Source organism: Bidens hawaiensis, unplaced genomic scaffold, assembly GCF_021521415.1.
Source record: "Bidens hawaiensis isolate Kalapana, Puna unplaced genomic scaffold, B.hawaiensis_p1.1 tig00019656_1, whole genome shotgun sequence".
NCBI classification, from domain to species: domain Eukaryota; kingdom Viridiplantae; phylum Streptophyta; class Magnoliopsida; order Asterales; family Asteraceae; genus Bidens; species Bidens hawaiensis.
Window position 1 is genome coordinate 68008 of NW_027492980.1, and position 13915 is coordinate 81922.

The 13915-nt window shown below is 39.1% G+C and overlaps 1 protein-coding gene across 1 annotated transcript; it reads right to left on the reverse strand.

The window, feature by feature from the left end:
* Positions 1-1281: 1281 nt before the first annotated feature.
* LOC143558782 (auxin response factor 5-like) lies at positions 1282-9430 on the reverse strand. Its single transcript, XM_077047547.1, has 14 exons — positions 9370-9430; positions 9153-9271; positions 7269-7367; positions 7125-7181; positions 6873-7028; positions 6471-6555; positions 6297-6387; positions 6067-6231; positions 5885-6007; positions 5710-5785; positions 4270-4411; positions 2718-4051; positions 2462-2652; positions 1282-1557 (listed from the first exon to the last, which is right to left on the reverse strand). Exons 1-14 carry the CDS (start codon positions 9425-9427, stop codon positions 1446-1448), a joined length of 2808 nt encoding a protein of 935 aa, XP_076903662.1. The 5' UTR covers positions 9428-9430; the 3' UTR covers positions 1282-1445.
* Between the last annotated feature and the right edge of the window lie 4485 nt (positions 9431-13915).

Below are 13915 nucleotides of genomic sequence, written 5' to 3' on the forward strand. Positions count from 1 at the left end.
ATACAAGCTTGTACTACAAAATCGTAAACCCTATGCGCATGTATAGCATTAAATCAATGCGTAGTGGATTTACAACTGAAATGTTTAATTTCTTCAAATTTTTTTCTACACATATCAATGTTGTCTTCTTGGTGACAAATCTTTTGTAGGGGGCGGACATACTTAGTAACCAGGGGTAGCGAATCTTTCTTCGGTAGTCAAATTTACTTTTATTTGGTCGATTTTTGTATTTCGTTACCCCTGGAAAAATATAATGTTACCCCTGTTTGTTTAAAACCCAACCAAATTAAAATCTAAAACCAATTAAAGTCCAAACAAAATATAAAGCTCAATCGGATTAAATCCCAAACCAAATAAAACCATTGTTCATCATCCTCGGGTCACCGGATCTCCACGCCACAGCCAATTAGCTGACGGTTGGTGTTCCCTCAGTCTCTCTTCCACGGTTCAACTTCTACTTGTTCAATTTAGGTATTCATCTATGGTTATCTAAAGTTGTAATTATTAAGTTGCTTACATAAATTATTAATTTGAATTGTTTATCCAATGTGCCACGAGTAGGGATCGAACTTGAGTCTCTATTAGAGAACCCAAGCCTCCTACCGCTTGGCTTGAATGATTGATTACGGTTTATTGGTATTTGGATAATGTAAATCGGAAATGATAATTGATTAAGGATTTAGTGTTTATGTCTAAATTGGAATTGATTAGGGATAGGGTTTGTGTGTGAATTAGAATTGATTATGAGTTTAGGTTTAAATTTTGATTTTTTTCTAAAATTAGAGAACTTGGAAGATAAAAAGACAAAGTCATATTAGCAATTTTTTAAAATGAAAATTCCATGAAAATGATGTTGGTTCAACACCAATTTCAAAAAAAAAAAACAAAGAAAGAAAGAATTTATTGTATATTTTAATGTAAAAAAAGTTGGTTATGGTATAAAATGCGGCAAAAATAAAAATTTTTTATATTGTGTGAAATACGGTAAAAATTTATTTTTTTTAACGTTACCCCTGAGATTTTGATTTAAATCCGCCACTGTGTAGGAATCAGGTTCATCGGATTCAAATCTATGCTGTAAGAATTCATTGAAATTAAAATCTTGAATCAAAGCGATCACATTTGGTTACGCTAAAAGAATTTAAAATTGGATTTGCAATGTGACTCAAAGAAATCTTCCATAAAATTACAGAACTAAGAACAAACCCGAACCATTTTGGTCTTTTGTTCATCATCATCATCAGCATATCATGACGATGATCCAGAAGCAATAATGAAGAATACTTGAAAGCACTAAGCATTACTCATTAACTGGTTCTGAATAGAATACTATACATTGTTAATGCTTTTTCTACCTAAGTAAAGTGACAATTTTACAACTATTCATCACCAAAACACGAAACCCTAACGCTACCTTTTCTTAAAACAACTAAACTCATTTCTTCTCAACTGCTGCAGCTTTGATTTTGAACTCCACTAAAATCTCCATCCAAACTCATCTGTTGTACTTCTTGAGGTGACAATATTTTTATGCACTTCACGCAACTCACAAATTCCCTGCAAGTGGAACCTAGCCGTAAATATGATATTGCCAGAGAAAGAAATTTGCTAAACGAGAATTAATTTAAACGGGTCAACAGGTCAGGCTGGGTTGAAAAGCGTAAAACAACTTTTCGCTCGGATCAGGCCTGGTTGGCCCAGTAGCAGGGTAAAACTAGAAAAAATGATTAAGTAATGTATTATTCGATCAAGTTGGGTTGACCTGCTAACACTTTTTGTCTCTTTACCTTGCGGTGTACAGAAAAAAATAATAAAAAAAGATAATGATAAATAAAGTGATTGATACCATTAAAAAAGCTGTAAACGAGCCAAGCCGCTTGTGAGACACTCAAGATCGGCTCGTTAAAAGCCCGAATCGAGCCAAGCTTCTTTTTTGTATTTTTTTTATAATATATTAAACATATATTTGTATAATTTTTAGCATTAGAAACAAAATTATGATAAAAATAGATAAATATACTATGTTATATGTAAAATTAAAACTTATATATAAAAATAATTGGACGTGTATATATTATTTATTAAATAACAAACGAGCTGAGTTGAACTTGAAACCTACTCACGATCTGGAGCTCGAAACGAGCTGTCGTAGCTGAGTTCAAGATCGCGTCTCGTAAGTTAAACGAGCGAAGCTTTGGCTTTGGCTCAGCTCATTTGCAACCTACTGCCAGGGAATGAAGTTGCCTTAATACTTTCGACCCGTTAACACTTTTTTGTCTCTATTGAGGAATAAAGTTGCCTTAATACTTTTGATGCTAAAAGTTATTACTTTTAGCAATGAGTTAGTGAGTAATAAATTACATATATAGCCTTAGAGCCCGTTCAATAGCCTAATATGACCCGAACCCATTTTGACCCGTTACCCAATAATATGCATAACAAGAGAAGAATATGAACATACTCCCACGGGTCATCACCAACTAGAAGAACATCATTTTCATGATCCACATACACGAGCTGCCAAACAGCCCGTTGTCGGTCCTCTAGTTGACCCTCTATACCGAACCTTCGGGCCAGATCTTGTTTAAGCTCCTCATAGCCCGAATAGGCCGACATATCAATCGATCTTCCAACAGCTCCTCGCTTATAAACCTGCCCACGCATTCTCAAAAGTCAAACCAAAAGTCAACTCTCATAAATCACAATTGAAATCCAACCTTGGTATATGTCCGCTTTCGTTGAAGCTGTTGTGGAGGTGGTGCCCACATGCCACCGTTCAATAAATTGGTTTCGTTAAAGGTGGAGTCGATGGGGATGAAATCCATATCTGGAACTCCAAATGAGTTAGGAGTCAAACCTCCAGTAGACTCTTTAGTCGTCAACGGGTCAACAATCATTGATGGCACACCAAAGTTGTTGTCTAGTGGATCTGATTGTAAATTTGAAGACAAATGATTTGTGTTTTGAATTTGCAAATGATGATTGTTCTGAGGAATGATAACTGAAGTTGCTGATGATGGACTGTCCAAGAAATCCATGTGGGGCCCGTTAATATTGTTCAAGTATGTGGTTGGGGTGAAAAATCCTTGACTTTGACTTTTTGGGACATTGACTAATGGAGAGCCTTTGACCGAGTTGACATTTTGACTTTCTAGACCAGTATTTGTTGATGGTGAGGTGGAGCATGACGTGACATCATCAGTGATCCCAGATTGACCGTTTCCATTTGCAGTCCCGTTCAATAAACTGCTGCCATGTGCCAAAATCTGATTAGTTGGATGAATCTTTGGTTGAGAAAGATGGGAAAATCGAAGATTTGGTTGACTATTGTTTCTTGGTATTTGTTGAGAGAGCGGTGTGATGGGTGTTTGAGGCTTCGTGTCCATTGTTTGATCGGTTGACATTGATCTCATAAAGCTTTGACTTTGACTTTGACTCTCATCTTGTGGCTGCTGTGTAGATTGCTGACCCAAAGGTGACTGTTTCTGCTGATAAAGCATCTGCAACTGTTGACTAATTTGCTGATCTGGAAACTGAGGTTGCAGCACGTTGTTCTGTTGACTTTGACTGACCACAACCGCCTGCTGCTGTTCTTGAAGATTTCTATACATCTGATGATTCTGCAATGACTGCTGTTGAAGTACATTTTGAGAATTAACTTGAGACTGAATTTGGTTTTGACCCAGTTGTTGACTATGACCGGTCAACTGTTTCTGAGCTGGAGCCTGAGGTTGAGGCTGAGGCTGAATAAGTGAGGCTAACGGGCTCATGGTGGCTGATGGTGTTAGCTTCTGTAACGGGTCAAGTGGCATTGCTGACCTTTGGCCATTGAACTGCATGTTATTTTGAGAAATCATTTGTGGTGGGACATAGTTTTGCAGCACGGGCCCAGATAACGGGCTCAAGTAATTGGGCTGGGTCGGGTTAGTAAGTGTAGAACTTTGCTGCATGTTCATCCATTGGGCCAAGCTAAAACCGGAATCTTTATTAATATCTTCACCTAACCAAGGCATGGTTCTCTTGAATAGATTATCAAGGTCAGATTCATCATCTGTAAAATATTAAAAGTCAAACTTAAAAAAAGTCAAAGATTCTTTAAAACTAATCATGGGTTTTCATCTTTTTTGACTTTTATCATATCATTAATAATCATTTGTTGACTTGAAAAGGACAGGCAACAAAGAATCTAAGCAACAAGGTATTGTGGCTTTTGTGGACTTTAATGATAGTGAATATTAAGGTTGTTTTAGACAAACATAGTCAACATACCCGGCATGCCTGATTGTCTGGGACGCTTTGGTCTGCAAAAAGGAGGTGTCGGACAGATGAAAAAAGGAGCTTTAACAGGCTCAATCTCCCAAACGGAAACACGGGTACATCTGTCCCGGCCAGTTGACTCATCCCACCCAACCTACATGCATTAACAAAACCGTTAAATATGAATGGGTCGATTCGGGTTATGTTTTATCTTTAATGGGTCTATAATGTTCCAAAGTCATTTTATTCAAAAAGTTTGTCAACTAGATTCTTACTGAAATGATAATATTTTTATATCATATTTGACACACTGAAAATTATAAGAAAAGTGTCAACCAAAATTGTATACTATCACTAGGGTTGGCATTCTAGCACAGCATGAAAGTAATAAGTTTTCGGTTTGTCATGTCTAACCCGTTAAATAAACGAATTGTGTTTGCCTGTGTACCCGTTTAACTAAACGGGCCATGTCTAGGTTGACCTGTTTAACCCGTTTAAATAAACAGGTCGACGCATCAACCCATTAAATCCAGCACGATGGCATACCAACATGTTTAACCCGTTTTCTTTTATATCATATTCTGGCATGATGCAGAACACAACACGAATATAGCCAGGGTTTGGTTTGTGAAACAAATGAGTCATGTTCAAGTTGACCTATTTAACCCGTTTAATTATACGGGTCATGTTCAGGTTAACTTGTTTAATAAAATAGGTTGACTCGTTCAACCCATTTATCTAAACAAACACATTTATTACAACCCTCCAACCAATTTACAACTTGAATAAAACTCGGTTGACTTGTTTAGATATATGGGTTAAACGGATTGTGTTCAGGTTTAACAATGTTAAAAGTGTGAAACTTAGGGTTGATATCTTTGACACAAATATACATACGGGTCGTGTTCGGGCTCAAAGTTTTAACTAGCTAATCCGAAACCTATCAACTTCACACCATTGACAAACCACTTATTTTACCATGAATATTAATGACCAGGGGCGGATCCAGTGTTCAGTCAGGGGGAGCGTTTGCACCCACTCAAGTCCATAGTTTCCTTTATAAATTTGTAATATATTAGATCTAAAGACCCAAGTGACCCATCCCAAAAAAATTTAGTGACCCATCCAAAAAAATTTTAGTGACCCATTGACAATTTTTTTAGTGCCCCAAACTTAACTTTTTAAATTTTAAGCTTAAATTTGATTTATTAACAATAACAATTAAGCCCATATTAGTTAATTGCTCAACCACTTTAATTAAAAAATTAGAATTAGTGGGAGACGAACAGATTAGGGTGATGCGGCTTCACATTCGGTTTGACCCGACCCATTTTGGTTTGACTTGTTTTAGTTTGAACTGACGAGTTCTAGGTTGAACTTTAATTGCACCCACTGACTAAATTTTCTGGATCCGCCACTGTTAATGACTCTTCTGTAAGTAGGTTACTATACCTGCAGGTTTCGCCATTGTGAGTTTTTCCATCTAACAGGATCAAGATCACTGATACCGGTAATTGTACCCATATACCTGCATTTTATCACCTATAAGGTTCAAGGTCCTAAACAACTTTTTTTACTTTTCATGATAAATTTAAAATTATTTAAAATATCAACCTTAAACCTTTACCTTCTCGTTCCCGACTCTTCAGTTTCAAACATCATCCGAAATCGCATGCCAAGCGATATTTGGTTAGTGCATACGGCTTTATAATACTTGGCTAACGGGATAACAAATTCTGAACGACTAGCCCTGTTAAATAAATTAATTATTTCGGTTTATTTATGAAATTTAATTACTTAATCAATTACCTTGGATTATAAAACACGGTGAACGGGCTGTTGTTTGCAGCTGCGTGAGCAGCAGCAGCCAATACACCAATATGCATACTGTTACTCGATAAAACCGAAGACGATAAATTGGTTGGCTGTGTGTTAGCTCTTCTTATACCCACCAGCAGCTGCTGATTTTCATCCCTATAATTTTTTTTTATTAATTTCATAATTATATAAGAATTATTATGTATTTAAGAGGTATTTACCTAACAAACAAGACCGAGTCCCCGGAAACAAGCCTTTTACCACTAACAAAGTGGCTCCAACCAGTTGTAAGCAAGTGACGTTTCGGTTGCCCTACATTTCGTTTTAAGAATGTAATCATTTACTTGATACTGGTGATCGGGTTACTAAAGGCTGTGATAGTTATAAACATTTACCTCGATAAATATGACGAAATGTCCATTGGGTATCATGTAAGTCCCTTGATGAAAGTTCTTGTGCAGGTGGTTGCATTGAAAAATCCTGTGTTATAGAAAAGAATTTGCTTGAACATAAAGATGTCAATAAGTAACTACAGTTTACTCTTGTTGACCGTTAGGCTAAAAAGGAAATAGGTCAAAACGGGCCGTGTATTTTCTTGAGTATAATATTCAAAATTTCTTTATTCAAGAAATTAAATTATCATTGTAACTTTTATAACTATGTTTAACGCGAACTATTTAAAAGGTTTTCGGGCAATGAAATGTTACGGGTAAAGTCAACCCCCAAACTTGTTAGACCAACCCGTCTATTTTGCCACCTCTAGAATTAACCAATTAAACATAAGGAAATTTGCTCACGAGAGGAGGGAAGATTTTTTCAGCAGCTCGGCGAGGTACAGAGAATCCTCCATGAGTACTCGTATCACTTGCAGTCAAAGCTTTGCAGAAAAACTGTGTTTGCGGTTTATTTACTTTCATAGAAAGATCTGACCTCAATAATGCCTCCTTGTCAAACTGTTTAAAATAAACCAATGTATTATATTATAATTTACTTAATCAACGTTAAACATGTTCAACTAGTCAGATACCACACATGGTTAATGATCATACCGAAGGAACAGGCTGAAGTGTCATCTGAGCATATACATCATCTGTTTCGGGATCAGCCTAGCAAATGATAATGAAAATTTAATAAATGATAAAAAAAATGTATTCGATTATGTGTTGAACGAATTTATTAATATAAAGACATACGTGCAAAGTGATGTTATGAAGGATGCATAACATCTTCGATTGGAGATTTGGATAGTTTGGAATTTGAGCATCAACATCTTTCTTCATAGATGTTGCAACCTGCAAGTACATATTATAACAAAAATGTTGAAACCATTTTATAAAATATAACATATACGCATACTCGGGTAGTCTACTGTAATAAAACATGATAAAGATAGTGTTTGGATGTGTTTCTACTGTTTTAAGATAGTGAGACATTTTTGTATATGGGTGTCAAGTTTCTCAAAGTTACTTTAGATGTTTGAATGATAACTGTAAGTTGTGAAATTAATTATTTAACTCCTATATAATCAGATAAATGATTCACAAACGTCTAAGACATTGTTATTTCATAATAATCAGATAATCACCTTCAGAATCATTTTAAGATCCTTATAAAATAAATGTAATAATCAGGATATGATGTAGAGCCCCTTTTTCTAGCACCATAACAACTTTATTATAGATATTGTTGTACATCATTGATTAAAGTTGTACACATAACTAACAATTATTCCTATGTTTAACAACTTTTAGAGCAAAAGTGAGTTAATTGCCCTAGTCATCAATGCAAATTAATGATTGTCTCCACTTCAGTCCACAATATCATGTCCGTACTTTCTCATTATTGAATACCTTTTAGCATAATATGAAACTAAATATCTAAAACATCTTTTTTATTACTAGGGTTATTGGATCTTAATAATCTGAACTTTTATCTATTGGCCGTGATTAATCCAAACTCAAGAAATGTTTGTAGAAAGTCCCAACTTTGAACGTTAACCACATTAGCTTTTTGAAGACGTGGAAAATACATATGAGATTGGTGGAGGAAAATACATTCAAAGTTAAGACTGTCTCTAAACATTTCCTAAGTAGGGATTAATCCCAATCAATAGGTGAAAGTCGAGATTATTAAAATCCTATAACTCAATGTTTTGAAACTAGACCGGCTTCACATGAGATAAAAAGATTAGATCATATAATCAAAGAATTTTGTTTATTAGTCAGGCATAAAATTTAGTTTTGTAGAATATAAAGGCAAGTGGGTCCTACAAGAAAGCCATGCAATGATGATAAAATAAAATTTTGAATTAAAATATAAGAAAATACTCATAATAAAGAAAACAACTTTTTTCACTATGTCTTAAAAGGGAATTTGCATAGAGAGATTCTAATTCTATCCCACTAAAGTTGCCATGACAGGCACACTTTAGCAGGCAAAAAACAGGTGCACTTTAGAACCTTTGTCAAACCCGTGCACAGAATCCATATCACATGAACAAACCAAATCAATGCAATTCTTTTCTTGCCCACTGGACTCATCATTGCATTACACAGTTGTACCGTACAACCATATTAAACAACAAATCAAAAAATCTAATTTAGTGACATACTGCATCACTAACTTGTACAGTACAAGTAACTAAACCTATTCATTCAAAAAAAAGTATACCCAAAATAAAACCAAAATAAAAATAGACGAAATAGACGGTTTGTTTTTATGCTTTTGTAAAATCTAAACTTTCGGATCAGTTTTGACTTTGCATGTAACTAAAACCAGATGTCCAGATATATATAATTTTATTTATTACTTTAATTTTTAAGCAAATTATAACAATCTAATTTAATAATATAGTTTAACCCAAATATTTTATTCCTTATGTATAATAATTAGTAAACATTTAACTATCAACTAACCAAAAAATTTAGATCCAAATTCATTATTTTCAACAACTTTCTTTTTCTTTTTTTTCCAAAATTTTCAAACAAAAATGACAAAAACCGAAAAATCCTATACCGAACAATTTTTAAAATCGGTTTTAGCCCAAAACCGAACCGCAGATTAACGACAATTTATACCTGCTCGCTATGTCCTTGAGGAAAATACACAACATGAGTTCCGGCAGCGGGTAAGTTGACTAAGGGTCCGGCGCACGTTAGCCAGAGCTCCTGGTTAATGACACGCTTCTTCTCACCACCTGCAGTTGATAATCAAAATGAGTTAAATAATGATAATAATATTCAGATGGATGGAGTATTTATTAGAGATAGATTCAAAGTAGTGTAAATTACTAACCTTGGTCGGAACTGTCGGTGGTTAAAGTGGATCCAGAAGCGTTGGCCGGAATCTTCATTGATGGGAAAATGAGGAGAGAGTTAAAAAAGAAAAAAAGATGGCGGAAAAGGTGGGAAGGGAGACAAGAAGAAGACCGGAGAGAGTTAAAAAAGTGAGGCTTGCTCAGGATTACACAGACCAAACACACACTACACTACCCCTGGCTGGCCCCACTAATTCTCTCTCTCTCTCTCTCTCATTAATCACTATCACTGTATATATCTCTCTCTATGTATCTATAGGTCTCTCTCTCCTTGTGTTGTGACTTGTGACAAGTGGGCTGAAGAGGTATGTACCCGCCTCAACATCGAGCGGGGCGGGTCAACCCACAAGATATATACAAGACATTAGAAATCAAAGATATTATCAAGGCACAAAGCCAAAACTTATGCGCACAGCGCATATCGCATATGCTCAAGCATCACATGCTTGCACATATCACATATGCTCAAGCATCACATATGCTCACGCATCACATATGCTCATGCATCACATATGCTCGCGCGCATCACATGCTCACGCATCATATATGCTTATGCATATCACATCGTGCGTGGCGCATAAGCGCGGCGCATATCACATACTCGCGCATCATACATGCCCACCAAAATCACAGTTGCGCATGGCGCAGCTGCGCGTGGGGCATCCGCGCGTGACGTGTATTACATGCTTGTGCGTATCACATCTGCGCGTGAGAATAAAGAGAAGACCTCGCGCATCCTCAGGATGGGCGCATATCACACATGCACATAATCAACCTCGTCCTTATCCAAATCAGGATTAGGGCAACCTTGATTGTGCACGTCAGACAACCTTCCAGAAGGCATCTTTTTAAGGAATAAGGATATGCTGTTGTTGACGGCTGCTAAATGAAAGGTGGACAGCTCAGCATGACTCATGGGTTACCACGTGATTATAACCAATGAAAAAGCACCAGGTGTCTCCAAGGACACGTGGCGCAAATCGATTGGAGGAGGCCAACAAAACCCTAATTTGGTCTCAGCTCAATCAGTGGAAACCCTAGCACTATAAATACAGCATCAACTCCACAAGGAAAGACACACAAAAACACAGTCACACAATCATACAGTATTCAGCTATTAAGCAATACTCTCCAGATTCCCTTACTCTCACATTATTATCTTCTCCTACATATACTTATTCTCACGCCGGAGGGTTACCCCAAAGAGGACCCCTCTGTCCCTTTCTGAGGGGTAAGTTAACGGCGTTGTTCATTTTGTAGGTGGAAGAACACAGATCCAGAAGAACCATCGGTGAAATAGTACAATCAAAACCCGAGGAAAGTAGATCTGCTACCAGTGAGTAGATCCACGTTTCTTCATGAGCACAAGCGAGCCGAAGTTGTCAACTTCTTGGTCTTGCCCACCACGTCATGCCACAATATGATCCTGGGTAGGGGAACGATTGCCCAATTTAATGCTATACCGTCGCCAGCGCACGGCGCATTGGGGTTCCCTACACCAACAGGCGTAACATTTGTTTACCGCGATCATTTGTGCGCAGTGACAAGTACGCCGCGGGAAGGGAGAATGAAACTTCCAATGGCGGACAATGCGCCAGAGAAGTGGATTTTAAACCCAAAATTCCCAGAGCAAACCGTCACAATTGGCGCTACCATTTCAGACGAAACGAGATTGAGAATGAAAAGGTTGCTCACAAAATACACGTCGGTCTTCGCGTGGCAACACTCCGATATGACTGGGGTCCCGCGAGACTTGGCGCAACATTCTCTTAACACGTTCAAGTCGGTGGAGCCAATTGCTCAGAAAAAGAGAATCATGGGGGATGAAAAGGCGAAGGCCATGAATGAGCAAGTTGAGGACCTGTTGCGCGCAAACATCATCCGCCCGATCCGATACCAGACGTGGGTAGCCAATCCTGTGATGGTAAAGAAAAGCAACGGGTCATGGAGGATGTGTATTGACTTCAAGGACCTCAACAAAGCATGTCCGAAAGACTGTTACCCCCTCCCAAACATCGACGCAAAGGTGGACTCCGTGGAGACATTCAAGCTCAAATGTTTCCTGGATGCCTACAAAGGCTATCACCAGATTCAAATGGCACCACAAGACGAAGACAATACTGCCTTTAGAACCGACAAGGGTGTTTTTTGTTACACAAAAATGCCCTTTGGTTTAAAGAATGCGGGCGCCACTTATCAGAGACTTATGGATTCGGTTTTCAGTGAACAAATCGGAAGAAATCTAGAAGTCTACGTTGATGATTTGGTGATCAAGAGCAGGGAGGAGAGACAAATGCTCAAAGACATCGAGGAAACTCTTCAGCGCTTAACGGAAGTCAACATGAAGCTCAACCCGAGCAAATGTACTTTCGGCGCGGAAGAGGGGAAATTTCTTGGTGTAATGGTCACTAAGGATGGTTTCAAGGTGAACCCTGAAAAGGTGGAAGCCATCCTTGACATGCCTTCACCATCCACCATGAAAGAGGTTCAGAAGCTGAATGGTAGATTGGTGTCAATCAACAGGTTCCTAGCGAACCACGCCAGCAAATCTACTCCATTCGTTAACACTTTGAGGAACTGCTTGAAGAAGAGCCAATTCAAGTGGACGCCTGAGGCTGAGCAAGCTTTCAGTGAGATAAAAGAATGTCTCATAAAGCTGCCCGCGCTCACAGCTCCACTTCCTGGCGAAACCCTTACATTGTACTTGTCAGCTGGAGACCGCGCCATCGGCGCAGTATTATTGGTGGATCGCAAGGGGATCCAAACGCCAATATACTATGTGAGTCGGGTGCTGACAGACCCTGAGACGCGCTATTCCATCATGGAAAAGTTAGTTTTGTCACTAACACACGCGTCGCGCAAGCTTCATAGATACTTCAATGGTCATCCTATTGAAGTTCTGACAGGTTACAACATCCAGCAAGTCTTGCGACGCCCCGCGCTCTCCGGAAGGCTGACAAAGTGGGCGCTGGAATTAGGTGAACACACGATCACCTATAAGCCCCGTCCAGCAATAAAGGGTCAAGTTTTAGCGGATTTCATCACGGAAATCCCAGAGGGAAAGATTGAAGAAGCTCAGCGCGAGGTAGACCCTCCGCGAGCAAATGATGAAGAAGATGTTTGGAGGCTATTCACTGATGGAGCCTCCAACAGCGAAGGGTCCGGCGCAGGCCTCAAACTGGTGGACCCTGATAATCATGAATATACTTATGCTATTAGGTTGGACTTCAAGAGTACCAACAATGAGGCTGAGTATGAAGCCCTGCTGGCTGGTCTGCGCATTGCGCGCAAGTTTGGAGTTAAAAGGCTAGAGGCCCATGTTGATTCTTACTTGGTAGCTGCACAGGTCAATGGCTTTTATGATGCCAAGGAGAACACCATGCCTCTATATCTAGAGCAGGCAAAAAAGCTCGTTGAGCAGTTTGACTTCTTCAAAATCATACACATCCCGCGCAGCGAAAACAAGTCCGCTGACGCGCTGAGTAAGATGGCATCAACTAATTTTGATCACTTTGGCAAAGATGTCAGGGTGGAAGTGATGAGCAACCCGTCAGTGCAAACGCAATCTGTCCTTGTAATTCATACAACCCCTTCATCCTGGATAACTCCAATAATGGAATTCCTGAAGGAGGGGAAGTTACCGGACGATCGAGCACAGGCGAGAAAGATAAGACACAAGGCGCAGAACTATGAACTACTTGATGGTACATTATATCGACGCTCTTATCTTGGACCGCTCATGAAATGCCTGGATGCTGAAGAAGCAAGCTATGTGATTAGGGAGATTCACGAAGGAATCTGCGGAATACACGCTGGCCCGCGCATGGTGGTTGCCAAGGCAATGAGCTCAGGCTACTATTGGCCAGGCATGTACTTGGATGCGCTAAAAGAAATCCAAAAATGCAAGGCATGTCAGAGCTACGCGCCAAACACCACGCGGCCAAAGAACAACTTGATTCCAGTGACCTCCGCATGGCCTTTCCACAAATGGGCCATTGATATTGTGGGGCCCCTGCCGCAAGCGCAAGGGCGAGTGAAATTTTTGGTAGTGGCGGTAGACTATTTCACAAAATGGGTAGAGGCCAAGCCACTAGCAAAAATCACAGCTGAGGCGATGAAGCAATTTATCTGGAGCCACATCATTTGCCGTTTTGGCCTTCCTATGGAAATTGTGAGCGACAATGGCAAACAATTCACTGACAGGAAGATATCCAGCTGGCTCAAAGAATTGCACATCAACCAAATCTTCACTTCGGTCTACCACCCTCAGGGGAATGGCCAAGTGGAGCGCGCGAATCAAAGTTTGTTAAATGGGCTGAAGAAAAGGTTGGAGGGAGAATCCCATTCTTGGGTCGAAGAGTTACCTAATGTCCTGTGGGCGCACAGGACATTAAGCAAAACTAGCAATGGCGAATCCCCGTTCAGCCTAACCTATGGGACAGAGGCTATGATCCCAGCAGAAATTGGATGCCCATCCCATAGGGTACTCATGATGAGCAAGACTGATAACAAGCGCGAAAGAAG

Excerpts from the sequence above, each read along its gene's own strand:
- LOC143558782 (XM_077047547.1), bottom strand. The coding sequence starts at position 9,427 with ATGAAGATTCCGGCCAACGCTTCTGGATCCACTTTAACCACCGACAGT. Across the intron at positions 6,556-6,872 it reads AAAAAATCTTCCCTCCTCTC|GATTTTTCAATGCAACCACC; the intron begins GTGAGCAAATTT and ends TCTATAACACAG. Across the intron at positions 6,388-6,470 it reads ATTTCGTCATATTTATCGAG|GGCAACCGAAACGTCACTTG; the intron begins GTAAATGTTTAT and ends AACGAAATGTAG.